This window comes from Rhipicephalus sanguineus, chromosome 10, assembly GCF_013339695.2.
Source record: "Rhipicephalus sanguineus isolate Rsan-2018 chromosome 10, BIME_Rsan_1.4, whole genome shotgun sequence".
NCBI lineage: Eukaryota > Metazoa > Arthropoda > Arachnida > Ixodida > Ixodidae > Rhipicephalus > Rhipicephalus sanguineus.
In genome coordinates this window covers 31,922,786-31,939,876 of record NC_051185.1, presented here as the reverse complement: position 1 = coordinate 31,939,876, position 17,091 = coordinate 31,922,786, and the positions used below count along the sequence as shown (strand labels likewise).

The following is a 17,091-nucleotide window of genomic DNA, read 5'->3' as shown; positions in this document are numbered from 1 at the left end:
CTTAAGGGACAAAAAGAGAGCAGATTGGGTCAGAGAACAGACGCGTGTTAAGGACATCTTAGTCGAAATGAAGATGAAATGGGCACGGTCAGGGCACGTGGCGCGTAGGCAAGATAACCGCTGGTCATTAAGAGTAACTGACCGGGCTCCCAAAGAAAGGTATATATATATATATATATATATATATATATATATATATATATATATATATATATATATATATATATATATATATGCAAGGAAGGGGCGACGAAACATTCTTGAAAGCAGATTTACTTAACGTTTTCAGCTGGTGGATCTGCCATCGTCAGAGTAATGCGAGAACATTTGATGCATGGCTTGTTCTCAAAAGTTCTCGCATTACTCTGACGAAGGCTGGTCCATCAGCTGAAAACGTTAAGTAAATCTGCTTTCAAGGAAGTTTCGTAGCCCCTTCCTGGCATATAATACGTTGGGTCCAGCGTGAATGACGTTCAAATAATTCGGTATACATGTATATATATATATATATATATATATATATATATATATATATATATATATATATATATATATATATATATATATATATATCCCTCCCTCGTTTTGTCACTGTTGCTTCCTTCGTGAGTTCTCGCTTCCTTTTTCTATTTTTTCTCTCTCTTTTTTTTTTCTGAAAGTATTATCTGGCCCCCAAACTGGGTGGGCGGCCCTTGTGCAGCGGGTTCGGCAATGGCCATTTCATTTCACTTACATCCTTTGAAGAAGGCCGGTCCTCCAGCCGAAACTGTCAGGGTAAAATAAATATTTGTTTCCTATATTGTAGTACGAAGTCTTTCACAATATATATATATATATATATATATATATATATATATATATTGTGAAAGACTTCACAATATGGCCAAAATGGCCAAACTTGGACCATGATTTGGACAAACAAACCATGCGTTGTATAGGAACGTTCTACCTGTTGTATATTAGTGGTAGTGTGTACATACAACCTGCATTTTTTCATGACTAAGCGCTAATTATTTAATTACCCTAAGTTAGCCAACGTTTTTATTCTTACTCGAGTAGGTAAAATATTAACTTTATGTTGTACCTCCCCTCGAATAACCCCAGAATCAAGCATTTATTTTTGGCTGCAATGTGCTTGGTTGTTTCTTTTTTCCAAGGAAAAACAAAAGCGCGCGAAACAGCGCTTCCAAGCGTTCTTTAGTTGATACACGGCTGCGTTCGTTCATTGTACAGGGCTTCACGCTATTTGATGGACGGGCATCAAAACACGCTGCTGACGCGTCCATCATCGAACATGAAGCCCTGTACGATGCGGTGATGATAAATGCTTGATTCTGGGATTATTTGAGGTGACGTACAACATAAAGTTAATATTTTACCGATTAGAGCAAGAACAAAAATGTGGGCTAGTTAAAGTTAGTCAATTAATTAGAGCTTAGTCATGAAAAAAATGCAGGTTGCATGTACATAGGACTACCAGTAATATACAACAGGTAGAATTTCGTAGAGCACATAGTTTTTTTTTTCTTTAAATGTTGGTCCAAGTTAGCTGGGGCTCATACTATAACAAAGAAAGGTCGAACAACATATATACTGTTATAGCTACGCTTCGACCGGAGGCCGTCCTGCGTCAAGCTTCGAAATGTAATCCGAACTATTTAGGCGCACGAACGCGGCTCCCCTACTCCTAGACCTTTCTGACAGCTCGTGTGACAGCTTATGAGGGTTCTCTGACAGCTCACGTAACCCATAAATTAACCCCATCCGGTTGCCGCTCGTATCGCATGATATCTAATTTTATCGTTTTCAGTTTCTGCAGTCGAGCGCGACAAGCAATGAAACGCGCGCACACACGCACGCCCACACACACACACACACACACACACACACGCACACACACACACACACACACACACACACACACACACACACACACACACACACACACACACACACACACACACACACACACACACACACACACACAGAGGCGCGCGCGGCGCACGCAGAACAACACATATTAACTTACACACACAAACACAGGCACGAACTCACATACACATGCACGCGAAGCAGTTGAAAACAGGTTGCGCGCGTAGCAAGGCAACATACGTGCAAAGCGCGCCGCCTTGCTCAACGGTGGCTCACTCACCGTGGACCGAACCGCCGCCGTGAAAGCAGCGACGGTTGTTGTTTTGTTTCTTTCCGTCGCTGACCGGTCAAGTCAGCCGCGCTTTCAAGGACAGGCGCACGCAATGTTGCCGCTCTCTTGGCTGCCGTTGCGATATGGATGCGAGTGAAAAAAACGTGAAATGCCTGCGAAAACATCGCGGAGCACCAACAAGCCACCGGCAGTACGGTACGTCGCGTCTCTTCGCTTCGGTTGTGCTTGCGTGTCGTGACATTGCTGGTGTTAGTAACTAGCTGAACGTACTGACAGTTTGTGGATATTGCCGAGGAATCCGTGAAGCAGCTGAGTTTTAAAGGTAGCTGGGGCTTCTTTCTGTCCTTGGAGGACTCGCAGCTCGCTTTCGTCACCCAGGAAACCAAGGCTTGTCTTGACTCTGGCTGTAAACTGCGATTTCATCGGCTCAAGAATGCCACTTAGAGAACTTGCCACAGTTGTCGCCCTTTTGGTAGGCCTGACGTCACTGCGGGGCGCGTCGGCTGTGGGACTTTGCACGCCCTCTCCTGAGGCGACCGACATTGCCGACCGCGCGACCTGTCCCTTCAAGATGTCCATGGACGTGGACCCTTCTAGGATCCCTTCCGAGTTGCCAGTGACCAAGTGCAACTGCCCGGACAGTCTGTGTAGTGACAAGGGTGACTACCGCTGTCAAGAGGTGAAGAGTACGTTTAAAGTGGCCCACCGCGGCGCGTCGTCCGAGTTGACCAACAAGACGCTGGAACTGACCACGGCCTGCGTGTGCGTCGTCAGCAAGTCGGCCGGAGCAGTGTGGGGCCGCCATAGAACCATAGGTGGTTATCCTAATAAGCCAGCGAAGTTCTAGTCGCGTTCATTTGTGTCGGGATTTTTTTTTTTGCGGCATCGAAGTGCACATGCGTGATTCGTGAATTTGTGTCGCTATGACGAATTGTCGCCGTGCATGGACCCCTGGTCTTTAATCTGACGGATAGTGTATGCCGTGGTGGCTTTATTAACGACATAACCCTGTAATTGTATATGAAGCATTGCCGACGATAACGTGGGGCCGGGCGGAAGTATGTTGTTTGTGTTTTCCTTCACTGTGTCATTTTACGTCATCTACAGCCATTATTTTTTTTACTTTTGTATTATTCTACCTTGTGATCAGAGAAAACAGGTATTCGTACAATGTTGTTGTTTCTGAGATCACGCTATTTGTCACTGCTTTTGTAAGCACCGAGCACTACAACAACAAAGAACCGTTAACGGTTTGAGTAGAATCAAGCAAGTTTTGTTCTTTATGAGATACCAGATGCGGCTAAGGTTTTTCGTCCCAAGAACGCGTGGTTCATCTTTCATTGGCTTTATCTGATCAAGTGTGAAAGAAGTCTGGGGGCATTAGGCAATGTCAAGTCTATGATTTTATAGTAACACATGGTCGCGTATCGTCTTCCCACTGTTCTACCTCTTCTAGTTGTTGCGGTTAGGTGGAAGAAAATGAATGTTTTTTTTTAGAACAAGGTCGAGGGTTTAATGGCGGGCCCCGACTAGATGATGTTTACACAAAATGCGTTAGGACAGCATTCGAACTTTCAATCAATGGCGCGCGGTCAAGAACCTTGGACTTCCATCAATAATCTAGAGTCTTCTAAAAAACACTACAGCGTCTCCCCAGCTGAACGCGCTGCAGAATTAGTATCGCGCTCCGATCGTTCGAGTTACATAATGCTTCCTTGGCAATAAAGTGCATGTTGTTATTTCACTTATCAGTTTGGTTATGTATATGAGTGCGCGAGTATGTGTTGGTAAACGACAAAGGTTGCGCTCAGGGGGCTTGATATCAAAAGTACTCCCTTGACATGTATTTAAAACAAGCCTCAGTGGGGTAGAGCAGTTTGACACTCATAGGAGGAATTTCTGTTTGAAAGCAAGACGCGCAAAAGGCAACACTATATACGTGAATTGTTTAGAACTCAGGCCCAGCCATCACGCTTATCACTCCACCGTTCCCTAACGCGTGGTATATAGATTTCATTAGAAACTTGCGCTTATGGCAGGTTTGCTCGCAGTTTTTGCTTTCCAGAACAGAATGAGAGAGGTGAAAAACAGGAAAGCTAGTTGAAACATGGTGCCTGTGGTCAAAGCGGCGCCAGCAGCTTACGACAGCACCGACATAAGAAACACTGGTGAACTAAATACTGTTCTGATTTCTAGTATTGCACAAACCAAAGTAACGCTTGTCGGTGTCGCCATGAAGGCTAGCGGCTTCTTCGAGAACTGACATCGTTTCAAGATCAAATTATGTGCGACTGTACTTGAAACTAGACGCTCGTATTGCTGTCAAACCGACTACTCGACGCTTGTCAAGAAATATACCCAAGTTTTCTCGGCTCAGTCAATGATTTTCTCTACTGTCAATGAACTGTTCTTGTTAGATTCATCTATCATTTTGAGGGATGGATGTCTAGCGGACGCCACGATAACATTCGAACAGGAATGACGTAAACAAATTGGAGACATTTTACTCACAAAACTGCTAGCAATGTACTCTATTTGCGTTCTGACGTCGACCAGTATAGGGAGACTTAGTGTCATGCGACTATGCGAAAGTCGATGAGTATTCTGGTGTTTTTACTCGGCAATTCAATGTCGCTTGCAGCACAAGTTGTGACCAAGCCTACGTCGCCCTAATCTACTGGTCTTATATTTGCAGGCTAGCGCTAACTGTCCGCCCGTCCCTTGGCGTCCGTTGGTAATCTGGCGTTTACCGGCGCCATCTTGAACCTTCACGGACGTTCGCCTGGCTACCAACGGTCGTCGTCGACTCCCGTACAGATCCTTCGTGCCCATGAAGCAAGGCGTACCCGTGGAGCTCACGGCCGATGTTTCGATCAAATCGACATCACAACTGAAGTTCAACAAAGTTGAAAGCTGGACGAGTTGGTGATTGATCATCACACCGCGTAAAGGTGAAGTAGCGCACTTTGACGAGGGTAAAAAACTTACCTCCGTTCTACCCAGTGTGCAATCTGCAGAAACAGCGGAGCAGCGAGTCTGATTTTCTGTGATTTTCTGTGATTTTCTGTGATCTTCTGTTATGTTTTGTGATTTTGTGTGAGTGTCTATGATTAGGTTATTTGTAGAGTAGAGATTCACCGGAAAAGACGTGTGACAGTCCCTGCCACACCCACCCTTTCTACAATGACTTGAGGACCTGTTCACGCTCGAGCCACCCCTTCTCCGTTTCACGGTGCGGTTACCGCTTCATCCGCGACCGAGGCACTCTCGCCATCTGTGGGTGCACGCGTATGTGTGAACCGGAGCGTGACAAGCATACACTAATCTGTCACCAGGCCTAGCCCTGGGACAGCTCCGCTCGAGTTGCAAGTCTAGCGAGTGTCGTGTCTTTCTTGTTCCTTATTGCCCTTGTGAAAGCGCCCTATACTACACCTATACGGTATATGATGACCAATATCATGTAGGCATTGCATTTTGATCTCTAAACGCGACACACAAACAGCATGGGTGCATAGACAGGGAGCGCCCCTCCTCTTTCCTTGGTCTCTTGTGGTCGTGTTTTTGGCGCTAAGTCCATAACTGTTACTGAACGTTCACCACCTGGCCCACCGGCAAGCATCAATGTCTTTGAGTACATTCAGCTTCATCTATTTTGTTCAATACTCAGCGGTTGCTGTGGATGATCTATTAACAGGGTTGGAAAAGTGCTAGTGCAGTGCTAGCAATGTACTCTATTTGCGTTCTGACGTCGACCAGTATAGGGAGACTTAGTGTCATGCGACTATTTATAGCAGTGTACTAGGCACTATTTTTGTGCTTAATAAATTGGTATCGGGGAAAATTGAAAGTCCCGGGTAGACCTGGCGTAGCGAAAGAGTTGAATTAAAATGGCTCGTGCTTTATAAATAACGGATGGGGGAAAAAGAGAAGCATGATTTTATCTGAAAAAAAGCAACAATTTCTGGAGAGTTACGTGCCAAAACCACGATATGATTATGAGGCGCGTTACAGTGGACGGCTCCGCAAATTTTAACAACCTGGCGTTCGTTAAAGTTAACCTAAATATAAGTACACGGGCCTCTAGCATTTCGCCGCCATCGAAAATGCAACCACCGCGGACGCGAACACATCCGCCAAACTCCAGTAAGCAGTTGAGCACAATAACCACTGTATATCCATGGTTGCTGAAACAAAAAAAAAATGCCGTCATTGTACTGAATCATTTAGGGGCCGATTACGGATATTTTTAATCTTAAATGTTCATTTGGAATGGCCAAACGCCTACTACGAGTATATGATCCTTCATCATCAGGATTGGCTTGCCGTTGATCTCGGGAGAAATTTTTGAGTGAGGGCATTTTGTGACTTCGGACCCAGATCGGCTCATATCCTTATAGTTGTGGAATTTTCCTTCTTGTTCCACTCCCGTGCCATATTGACATTCATAGCTTTGTGGTTGCCCCGCCACGGTGGTCTAGTGGTTATGGCACTCGACTGTTGACCCGAAGGTCGCGGGAACGGATCCCGGCCGTGGCGGCTGCATTTTCGATGGAGGCGAAAATGTTTGAGGCCCTTGTACTTAGATTTAGGTGCACGGTAAAGAACCCCAGATGGTCGAAATTTCCGGAGCACTCCACTACGGCGTCTCTCATAATCCTATCGGGGTTTTTGGGACGTTAAAAACCCAAGATACATTATTAATAGCTGTGTGGTTAACTACAGATGGCATGTTTTCTTTCCATAGTAATAATTATGAATCTTACCATTTAACTGCTACAATCTTCGACCAAAAAGGGAAAGCTCAAATAACATCACTGCCACTCTCTCGCGCTGAATAAAGCTGGCCTCTTTTTCTGCTGTTACTAGGACATCGACAAAACAATTATTTAAACGCTTCGTTTACAAATTGCAAGGGGCTATTTACTATTGTTGCACCTTATACGATGACGTCTACTGTGTTCTTCTCTGTCTCTATTTATATACGCAGTTTTTTCAGTAACTGAATACTGTAATTGATTTCACGCATGCAATATTTCTATTTTGACGTATATAGGACACTGCTATAGTCTGTCATGGCGGAATCCTCACTGAAGTTATGTGCACCTGCAACCTACTCTTTCTAAACTGAATAAAAATTGAGTTGTTGAATATCTCGCGCCCGAACACTAACATTGAAGGAACGACTTCAAGTGAAAGATTTTTCGCTAACACTGGCCCCCTTGAAGCGGGGCCCAGGCCAGATCTAACGATACAAGGAAGAAGCAAATTTGGGAAATGTACGGGTCCATTGATGTGCTGCTGGCATCATTTATGCACAAAAGAGCAGACAAGATTACGCAAAATCGAATGGAATCTAATTTCCGGAACTTCTCGCCTCAGTGGAGTTGCATTGCAGCACCGTGCTCCGTTCAGTTGGCTTGCAGTTGCGTGCATTGTGCGCCACTTTTTTGTCTGTTGCTCATTGCTCTTGCATGAATTAATGAAGCGCCCAACCATAAACACTACGCCAGGATATCCCAGTGCGTAAACGCCTGATCACCGAGCCGTTACGCTGCAGTTTCGCGACTGCCGCAACACGTACGTGTATGCGTTGTCGCGAGGCTCGCGTCTACATCGGAATCAGTTTGGTAGACGGAGCTTGTAGCTCGAAGTCCCCAACTCTGATCGACGACATTTGTGGGAGCTAGCAGTTGTGGTGATGCTGTCACATAAGCACAACGTAGTGGTGCGCCGTCAACTGTCATAGTGGTGATGTTGCGTCATACTAGCGAAATGGTGTGCCGCTATCTGTCAGAAGGAAGAAGGAGTTCAGACGGACGCATAAACGCGATGTAAAAGGCCGCGTCTGGCTTGTTCCTGACGCCTTCGGCAGAGAGCTGCATCTGGTTCACGCGTTCGGATGTCTCCCCTGCACTGCCCAAGACGTCGGCGCTACGAGAGTTGCTCCTTCCAGAGGGTCTTCCGCATGAGGCATTACGTCAACAAGCGGCATTGTTGGCGGACTGGTAAGAACATTTATTGAGTGTCCTGCAGTTTGATAATCCGGGCACAAGTCTTCCACGTCGGGACATCCAGGCCTTGCCTAGTCACCGCTTCGCGTGCCTGCTGGACGGCACTTCTTCTGCAACTTTCCAGCTTGTCCCCATCAAAAAGAAGATTCGACTAACCGAGAATCAGTGTTCTGAGACTTGGTGCATTCTCCAAAGCGTGGTGCCCTTCTATCGGCAAGTTAATTAGTTATATGCAGCATACAACACCGTTCGCTTGAGTCCAGGCGCGAGAAAAAAGTATTGTTTGTACACTGACCCGTCGTAGTCGCTTCAAAGCTGTGGCGATTGCTCCCGAAGACATCCCAGCACACCGCTGCCTGCAGGCTTCGCACGAAATCGCTTCACTGACGAACTAACCAGTCTGTTGTAATTAGTGCGGTATGCCTGCGGTACGTCGTCGGTGGCTCCCCATATGCCTGGTGTTTCTGTCTGCAACCGTTCTCGGTGAAATCGAAGCAGGTGGTGCTGAGGGCACGTGCGAGCCGAACGAGACCTCGGAAGACATCGGCGATCGCTCGACGTGCACGTTTACGACTACGTTCGACAGGGACGCCACTCGGGTGCCACCGGAACTGCCCGTGGTCAGGTGCAGGTGCCCGGACGGCCGGTGCGGAGGAGACGGTGACTTTCGTTGCCACGAAGTGACGCACAACGTGACCGTAGCATACCGCGTCCCAGGATCATCGACTCTTCGGAACAAGGTCATCCGTCTAACGACAGCGTGTGTGTGCGCTATCGGTAAAAGCCAGGAAGCGTCCGATGGTTTGGTGAGGCCGGCGAATCTGCCCAGAAAGGAACTTCCGATGTGAGCTGTTCACGTGTCATATTAATTCCATGCGCCCATGTTTAGGGGCACATAATGCAAGTACCGATGTCTGCGCTCGTTCATAAAGGCTCGTTCATAAAAGTTCATAAAACACCAAGGCATTTCTGCACAACTTAATTAACGTATGTGGCAGTAATTGGAGCATTTATTTTTTCATGAGAAAGGTCAGAACTAGGCGTATGAATAATCAAGCAATATAATAAGTATATTCAAGTACGTGACAATACATACACACGCATCGATGTAGCACATTTTAAAACAATTTTGAGCCACTTAAGCGTTACGTGACAAAATTCCGATCGTGGTATTGACACTGAAAAGACTTGCTAATGCGCATGATGGCACGCGTGATGTTCGGAAGAATTGTTTCTGTATGATTTTTCGTGCTCGAAGAAGTAACCAATCTAGGTGCTAAATATCCGCCCATTAATATTTAACCTCGCAACTTCACGCTGCACCACGATGCCATAATTAAACCTATGCACGTTTAAACAGCCTGTCCCATTATTTCGATGGCTGAATATATTCAAACCGTCTTTCCGCGTTGGTGAGCCCAGAAGCGGTTCGGAAGAAAGTGCACAGAACAGGAAAGATGCGCTCTTCTGCGTGAATACGCTGAACCGACTGGCCTTGAAACTCACTATTTTCATTTTATTCAAACGGGTTTAGTATTGAGATAATCAAATAGTTCTCTCTAAATGTAGTAGTGCTCATTAAAAATGATGCACATTGGGACGTCAAGCGCCGACCACTTAACATATTGTATGGTGTCACGGTCTGCTGTAACTTCACTTAATGCGCAGCTTCCACACCCTTACCTGCCAGGTGGGAAACGAAGCGTAAGCGAAGGAAATGCTGCTGCCATGTTACCCAAGAGTATCGGGCTCTTGCACCTTGGTTGACAGCACGAACGCAATCGGGCTGGGTGCCAGAAATAGCTGCAATCACAACATGAGCATTATGACGAATACTCGACAGCATTGGCTGCTTGCGCGTAAGCATGGGAGATATTTAGAACGACGGAGTGTTCAGGTATAGTATGTAGAGAGAGATCACGAAAGAACGAGACAGCGAGCAGCTATGGACGCAAAAAAATATCAACAAAAAACAACATGAACGTGAGTTTTCTCTCGTGCTCTTCTCTTGTGACCGTGTTTGTAGTACTTACCTGATCTGATGATGCCTGCAAGACGTCCCGTGTCGGCTATCGGCCAATTAGGATGCTATGTCTCTTGCGACGAAGAAAGAAAGAAAGAAAGAAAGAAAGAAAGAAAGAAAGAAAGAAGAAAGAAAGAAAGAAAGAAAGAAAGAAAGAAAGAAAGAAAGAAAGAAAGAAAAGAAAGGAAAGAAAGAAAGAAAGAAAGAAAGAAAGAAAGAAAGAAAGAAAGAAAGAAAGAAAGAAAGAAAGAAAGAAAGAAAGAAAGAAAGAAAGAAAGAAAGAAAGAAAGAAAGGAAGAAAGGAAATTAGTAGGTCAGGTACCCACACGCGAATCTTCTCTTGCCCCTAATATTCCCGATAGTGGAATGGCTCCTACACTTTTTTATATTACTTCGCCGGGACCTTTTCGGCCCAGTCAATTCTTCTCGAATATGGCGATCAGTTATCGACAGGAGTGGCTTCCGCGCCTCGTGGGAAGACGCTACAATAATTGTCGTTGAAGCTGGGCACCCCTCTCATTCCCAAAGAATGCGATTTGTGGTATAGCTTTCATGAAATTGCAATGATGGTTGTTTGGTGGAATATCATCCGGGTGAATCGGATAGCCGATGAGGACTGGTGGTGCAGCGTTTAACGGCGTTGCAGATAATAATATTATATGGGGTTTTAGTGCCAGAACCTCGATATGATTATGAGGTAGGCGGCAGTGGAGGGCTCCAGAAATTTCGAGCATCTGGTGTTCTTTAAAGTTCGCTGACATCGCAGACAACACGGGCCTCTAGAATTTCGCCTCCATCGAAATGCAACTGCTCTGGTCGGGATCGCACCTGCGACCTTCAGGTCAGCGGCCGAGCACCGTACGCACTAGACTGCTGGACCACCGTGGCGGGTTGCGTTTGAAACATACGGTAAACGATTAGGAGTGCTCCGTAATCTACAATGTTAGAGAATTTTGCCAATAATAACTTGTTGCACGATTAAAGCGTGGAAGAATGGTTGCGGAGAAGCAGATAGCGCTAATACGTTTCCGCATTCCGCATTACGGAATGCCTATCTTTCACTGCGTGTACTCAACTGGCATGCTGGTTACTGACCTTGTTTTCAAGGCACTATTGCCGTATTACAACAGAGACCGCAAAATATCCTCATTGCAATAAGTTTTGGTACGCCTAAAGCACAGTTCTTTTGATAACAAGAGGCCAAGCCTGAGCGCTACACACAGCACATTATCAATGTATGGTAGAGGAGCGACCTTCAAGCCCGCTGTAAACTCTTTTTAGGGCGCATTGTGAAAGTACTGTTCCAAAGCACCCACTACGCCGTAATTCATGATAATTTTGCGATGCAGGATGTACCAACTGCACGTCTGTATTAGGGCGGGTATTGCCCTTGCACTACCTCCTATATCGGCCCCGGAGGCGAAATTTACTGTAAGGCTTTAAAAAATCTAGGAAATTTTCTCCAATCGCGGAAATCGGGACAAGCGAAACTTGGCATGGGGTGCCTCGCGTGCTGCTTTCCTTTCTTTCTTTCGTCCCCCCCCCTCCCCCCGCGATATTTTTCAATTTTTCACGTGGATATATGCGTGTACGTGCAGACATACCAACGCACACGTGAACACATACATAAAGATCGTTGACCCTTCTCCCTCTCTCCTCCCCTCCTCCGAAAAGATTTTATCACTATGCCCCCGTGTTTCGTTAGTATAAAAATTACACCATATCCCGCTAAAGGGGACCATGAGGCGATGCGAAGCCGAAGCACTTGCACGATCGCGTTCCGTTGGCGTTCGTTGGGCATGCTACCGACCTCGCGTCGCGGAACGCGAAGAGGAACGCTACGCGCGTCTTGTCTTTTAGCCTGGCCGTTAATTCTCACAGGGCGAGCGGGGAACGCGGTCGGCAGACGTGCGAGAGAAGGCAGCGTAGGTGAGGAGAGAGGGGGAGGGGAAGCGCATGCGCTGGTGCTCATCGCGGCGTTGCGCAGGAGATAATTTCGGCATGTCTAGCCCGCGTTTCAGAGGAAGAGTGGAGAGGGGGAGGGGAGAGGGGGAGGGGAAAGGGGGAGGGAAAGTGGAGAGGGTATGCGCATGCGCAGTAAGGGTGGTCAACCCACACACCACCACCACCACCACCGGATTGAACCCCGCCATAAGATACTTCGCATCTAAAACACCCACCTTTATTCAGAACAAACATTTCATAAGATTACGCTTCCGTAATCAATTAAGAAAAAGGTTGAACTCGAGCGTACTGGCTCGATTCCCGGTCAGGGTGGCCGAATTTAAATGGCGGCGTTATGCAAAGAACACCCGTGTGCTTAGATTTAGGTGCACGTTAATGAACCCCACGTGGTCGAAATTAATTCGGAGCCCCCAACTACGGCATGGCTCGTAATCATATCTTGTTTTTTTTTTTCACATAAAGTCGCCGTAATTGTTATTTAAGTGCATTGAAGAAGGTTTCGCCACCGCTTGAGGAAAAGAGAGACTGCCTATAGCCTCCAAAACGAGTTATCGTAGCACCCGATCTCGAAGGCCGTTGTGTCATTCTCCTCGTTCTCTTTTTTACGGTGAGATGGCAGAAGTTTGTTCAAGCTAGAGTTACTGTACATGCTACCTTTAAAGGTAGCATATACAGTAACTCCAGTTCACGCTTAGTTCAGCCTACAGTGTTACTTTATATGCTACCTTTATGTAGCATTACAGAAAGAAACGCAGCCGTGCCACCTTTAGGTAGCACGTCTAAGTTCGTTCATTGTACAGGGCTTCAAGCTATTTGATGGACGAACATCAAAACACGCTGGTGACGCGTCCATCATCGAGCATGAAGCCTTGTGCGATGCGGTGACGAAAGAACGCAGCCGTATATCAAATGACGATTGCTTGGAAGCGCTTGAGAAGTTGTGCGAGAGCGCGCGTCTATTTCATATTTGGCGTGTTTCGCGTGCGTTTCTTTCTTTTTTTGTTTTTTCTCGGAAAAAAACAACCACGCAGATTTCAGCAAAAAATCAATGCTTCATTCTGGGCTTACTTGACGAGACGTGGAACATGAAGTTAATATTTTACCGATTTGAGCAAGAACAAAAATGCAGGCTAATAAAGTTAAACAAGAATTAGCGCCTAGTCATGAAAAAAATCCGTTTTGTATGTACATACGACAAAGTCAGCCAAAGTTAGGTTGAACGACAAAAACACTGTTATTGCTACGCTTCGCCCGGAGGCCGTCCTGTATCCAGCTTCGAAATGTAATCCGAACTATTTAGCCTCACAAACGCTGCTCTCCTACTCCTGGGCCTTTCTGACAGCTCGTGTAACAGCTTATGGGGGGTTTCTGAGAGCTCACGTGACCCATAAGTTAACCTCATCCGGTTGCCGCTCGTATCGTACCATATTTAATTTAGCGTTTTCAGTTTCTGCACTCGAGCTCGACAAGCAAAGAAACGCACGCACACACACACGCACATACACGCGCGCGCGCGCGCGCAGCGATTGCAGACAAACGCATATGCACTTACACACACGAACAAATGCACGCGAAGCAGACGGAAACAGGTTGTGCGCGGGGCAGGGCAACATACATGCAAAGCGCGCCGCCTTGCTCAACGGTGGCTCACTCACCGTCGACCGAACCGCCACCGTCAAACCACAGACGGCTGTTTTATTGTTTTGTTTTGTTTTGTTTCGTTTTGTTTCTTGCCATCGCCGACAGGTCTAGTCGCCGCGCCTTCAAGGACAGGACGCACGCAATGTTGCTGCTCCCTTGGCTGCCGTTGCGATATGAAAGCGAGTGAAAAAGGTGCAAGTCGTGCGAAAACATCGCGGAGCACAAACAACTCCCCGGCAGTACGTTACGTCGCGTCTCTTCGCTTCGGTTGTGCTTGCGTGTCGTGACATTGCTGGTGTTAGTAACTAGCTGAACGTACTGACAGTTTGTGGATATTGCCGAGGAATCCGTGAAGCAGCTGAGTTTTAAAGGTAGCTGGGGCTTCTTTCTGTCCTTCGAGGACTCGCAGCTCGCTTTCGTCACCCAGGAAACCAAGGCTTGTCTTCACTCTGGCTGTAAACTGCGACTTCATCAGCTCAAGAATGCCACTTAGAGAACTTGCCACAGTCGTCGCCCTTTTGGTAAGCCTGACGTCACTGCGGTGCGCGTCCGCCGAGGGACTTTGCACGCCCTCTCCTCAGGCGACCGACATCGCCGACCGCGCGACCTGTCCCTTCAAGATGTCCATGGACGTGGACCTTTCTAGGATCCCTTCCGAGTTGCCAGTGACCAAGTGCAACTGCCCGGACAGTCTGTGTAGTGACAAGGGTGACTACCGCTGCCAAGAGGTGAAGAGTACGTTTAAAGTGGCCTACCGAGGCGCGTCGTCAGAGTTGACCAACAAGACGCTGGAACTGACCACGGCCTGCGTCTGCGTCGTCAACAGGTCGGCCGGAGCAGTGTGGGGCGGCCAGAGAACCACAGGTGGTGATCCCCATAAGCCGGCGAAGTTCTAGTCGCGTTCGTTTATGTCGGGAATTTCTTGCGGCATCGAAGTGCGCATGTGTGACTCGTGAGTTGGCGTCACTATGACGAATTGCCGCCGTCCCTACTGAAACGTTCCGTATGCCAGTCCAATAATTCCGTATGTTTCCGCAAGAATCTTACGGAAATATGTGGAGAACGTATGGAAAATATACGGAAAACATATGGATTCCTTATGAAAACATATGGAATTATTGGACTGGCATATGGAACGTTTCAGTAGGGGTGCATGGTCCTGTGGTCCTTAATCTGACGGATAGCGTATACCGTGCCCGCTTTATTAATGGCATAACCCTGTACTTGTATTCGAAGCATTGCCGACAACATGGGGCCGGACGGAAGTATGTTGTTTGTGCTTTTCTTGGCTGTCTCATTTTACGTCTTCTACCGCCAATTCTTTTTGCTTACTTTTGTATTATTCTTCCTTGTGATCAGAGAAAGCGGCTATTCGTACAACGTTGGCCTTTCTGCGATCACACTATTTGTCACTTCTTTTGTGAGCGCCGTGCACTACAACAGGATAGAAACGTAGAAACGTAGAACGACTTGAGTAGCATCAAGCAAGTTTTGTGCTGTGTGAGATACCAGATGCGGCTACGGTTTATCGTCCCAACAACGCGTGGTTTATCTTTCATTGGCTTTATCTGATCACGTGTGAAAGAAGTCGGGGCGCATTGCACAATGTAATGTCTATGATCGTAAGGCACGGGCATGTGTCTTCGTCCGACTGTTCTACATCTTCTCGTTGTTGTGGTTAGGTGGGAGGCAATGCATCTTCTTTTTTTTTGGAGAACAAGGCCGAGGTTTTAATGGCGGGGCCCGAGCAAATGGTGTTTACAAAACGCGATACGACAGCTTTCGCATTTTCAATTCATAGAGCCTTGGACTTCAATCAATAATCTAGAGTCTTCTAAAAAATTACAGCATCTCCCCAGCTAAACACGCCGCTGAATTTGTATCGCTCTCTGATTGTTCAAATTACATTATGCTTCCTTGGAAATAAAGTGCATGTTGTTATTTCACTTATCAGTTTGGTTATGTATATGAGTGCGCGAGTATGGTTTCGTAAACGACAAAGGTTGAACTCAAGGGGCTTGATATCAAAATTACTCCCTTGACATGTATTTACAACAAGCCTCAGTGGGGTAGAGCACTTTGACACTCATTGAATGAATTTCTGTTTGGAAGCAAGCCGCGCAAAAGGCAACACTATATAGGTGAATTGTTTAGAATTCAGGCCCAGCCATCACGCTTATCACTGCACCCTTCCCTAACGTGTGGTATATAGATTTCATTGGAAACTTAGGCTTATGGCAAGTTCTTTCTCAATTTTTATTTTCCAGAACAGAATGAGAGAGCTGAAAAACAAGAAAGCTAGTTGAAACATATTGCCTGTGGTCAAAGTGGCGCCAACAGCTCACGGCAGCACCGGCATAAGAAACACTGGTGAACTAAATACTGTTTTGATTTCTAGTATTGCATAAACCAAAGTAACGCTTGTTGGTGTCGCCATGAAGGCTAGCGGCTTCTTGGAGCACTGACATTGTTTGAAGATCAAATTATGTGCGACTATACTAGAAACTAGACGCTCGTATTGAGGTGAAGCCGAAAGCTCAACGCTTGTCAAGAAATATATCGAAGTTTTCTCGGCTCGGTCGACGATTTTCTTGACTGTCAACGACCTGCTTTTGTTAGATTCATCTACCATTTCGAGGGATGGATGTCTAGCGGACGTCACGATAACATTTGAACAGGAATGACTTAAACAAACTGGTGGTCTTTCGCTCACACAACTGTATCGCACTGGAATTCGGTGAGTATTTTAGTGTTTTTCTTTGCAATTCAATGTCGCTTGCAGCACAAGTTGTGACCAAGCCAGCATCGCCTTAATCTTCTGGTCTTATATCTGCAGGCTAGCGCTAAGTGTCCCCCCTTCCCTCGGCGGCTATTGGCAATCTGGCGTTTCCGGCGCCATCTTGAACCTTCACGGACGTTCGCCTGGCTACCAACGGTCGTCATCGACTCCCATACAGATCCTTCGTATCCATGGAGCAAGGCGTAACCGTGGAGTGGTTTACGGGGGTGCTCTGTGCGCGTCCTCCACACTCACGGCTGAGGTTTCCATCAAACCGACATCACAAGTGAAGTTCAACAAAGTTGAAAGCTGGTCTAATTGGTGATTGATCATCATACCGCGTAAAGGTAGAAGTATCACACTTTGATGAGGCAAAAAAACTTACCTCCGTGCTACCCGGTGTGGAATCTGCAGAAACAACTGAGCAGCGGTTCTCTTGTGTGATTTTCTGTGATCTTCTGTTATGTTCACCGCGCGAGTTAGTGTTGTGTAGTTTCAAGCTAACTGT

At 46.6% G+C, this 17,091-nt stretch overlaps 1 protein-coding gene across 2 annotated transcripts; it reads left to right on the top strand.

The window, feature by feature from the left end:
* The first annotated feature begins 2,368 nt into the window (after window positions 1-2,368).
* Window positions 2,369-15,748, top strand: LOC119372611 (interleukin cytokine-related protein 17.1-like). 2 transcript variants are annotated; one of them, XM_049419579.1, is made up of 2 exons: window positions 2,369-2,843; window positions 14,533-15,748. In XM_049419579.1, the coding sequence occupies exons 1-2, from the start codon at window positions 2,598-2,600 to the stop codon at window positions 14,698-14,700; spliced, it is 414 nt and encodes a 137-aa protein (XP_049275536.1). In that variant the 5' UTR covers window positions 2,369-2,597; the 3' UTR covers window positions 14,701-15,748. The 2 variants fall into 2 exon arrangements, with proteins under 2 accessions (XP_049275536.1, XP_037499015.2); XM_037643087.2 differs by having other exon boundaries at window positions 2,369-2,941; window positions 14,631-15,748.
* Window positions 15,749-17,091: the final 1,343 nt, after the last annotated feature.

Excerpts from the sequence above, each read along its gene's own strand:
- LOC119372611 (XM_049419579.1), top strand. The coding sequence starts at position 2,598 with ATGCCACTTAGAGAACTTGCCACAGTTGTCGCCCTTTTGGTAGGCCTG. Across the intron at positions 2,844-14,532 it reads GTGACTACCGCTGTCAAGAG|GTGAAGAGTACGTTTAAAGT; the intron begins GTGAAGAGTACG and ends CGCTGCCAAGAG.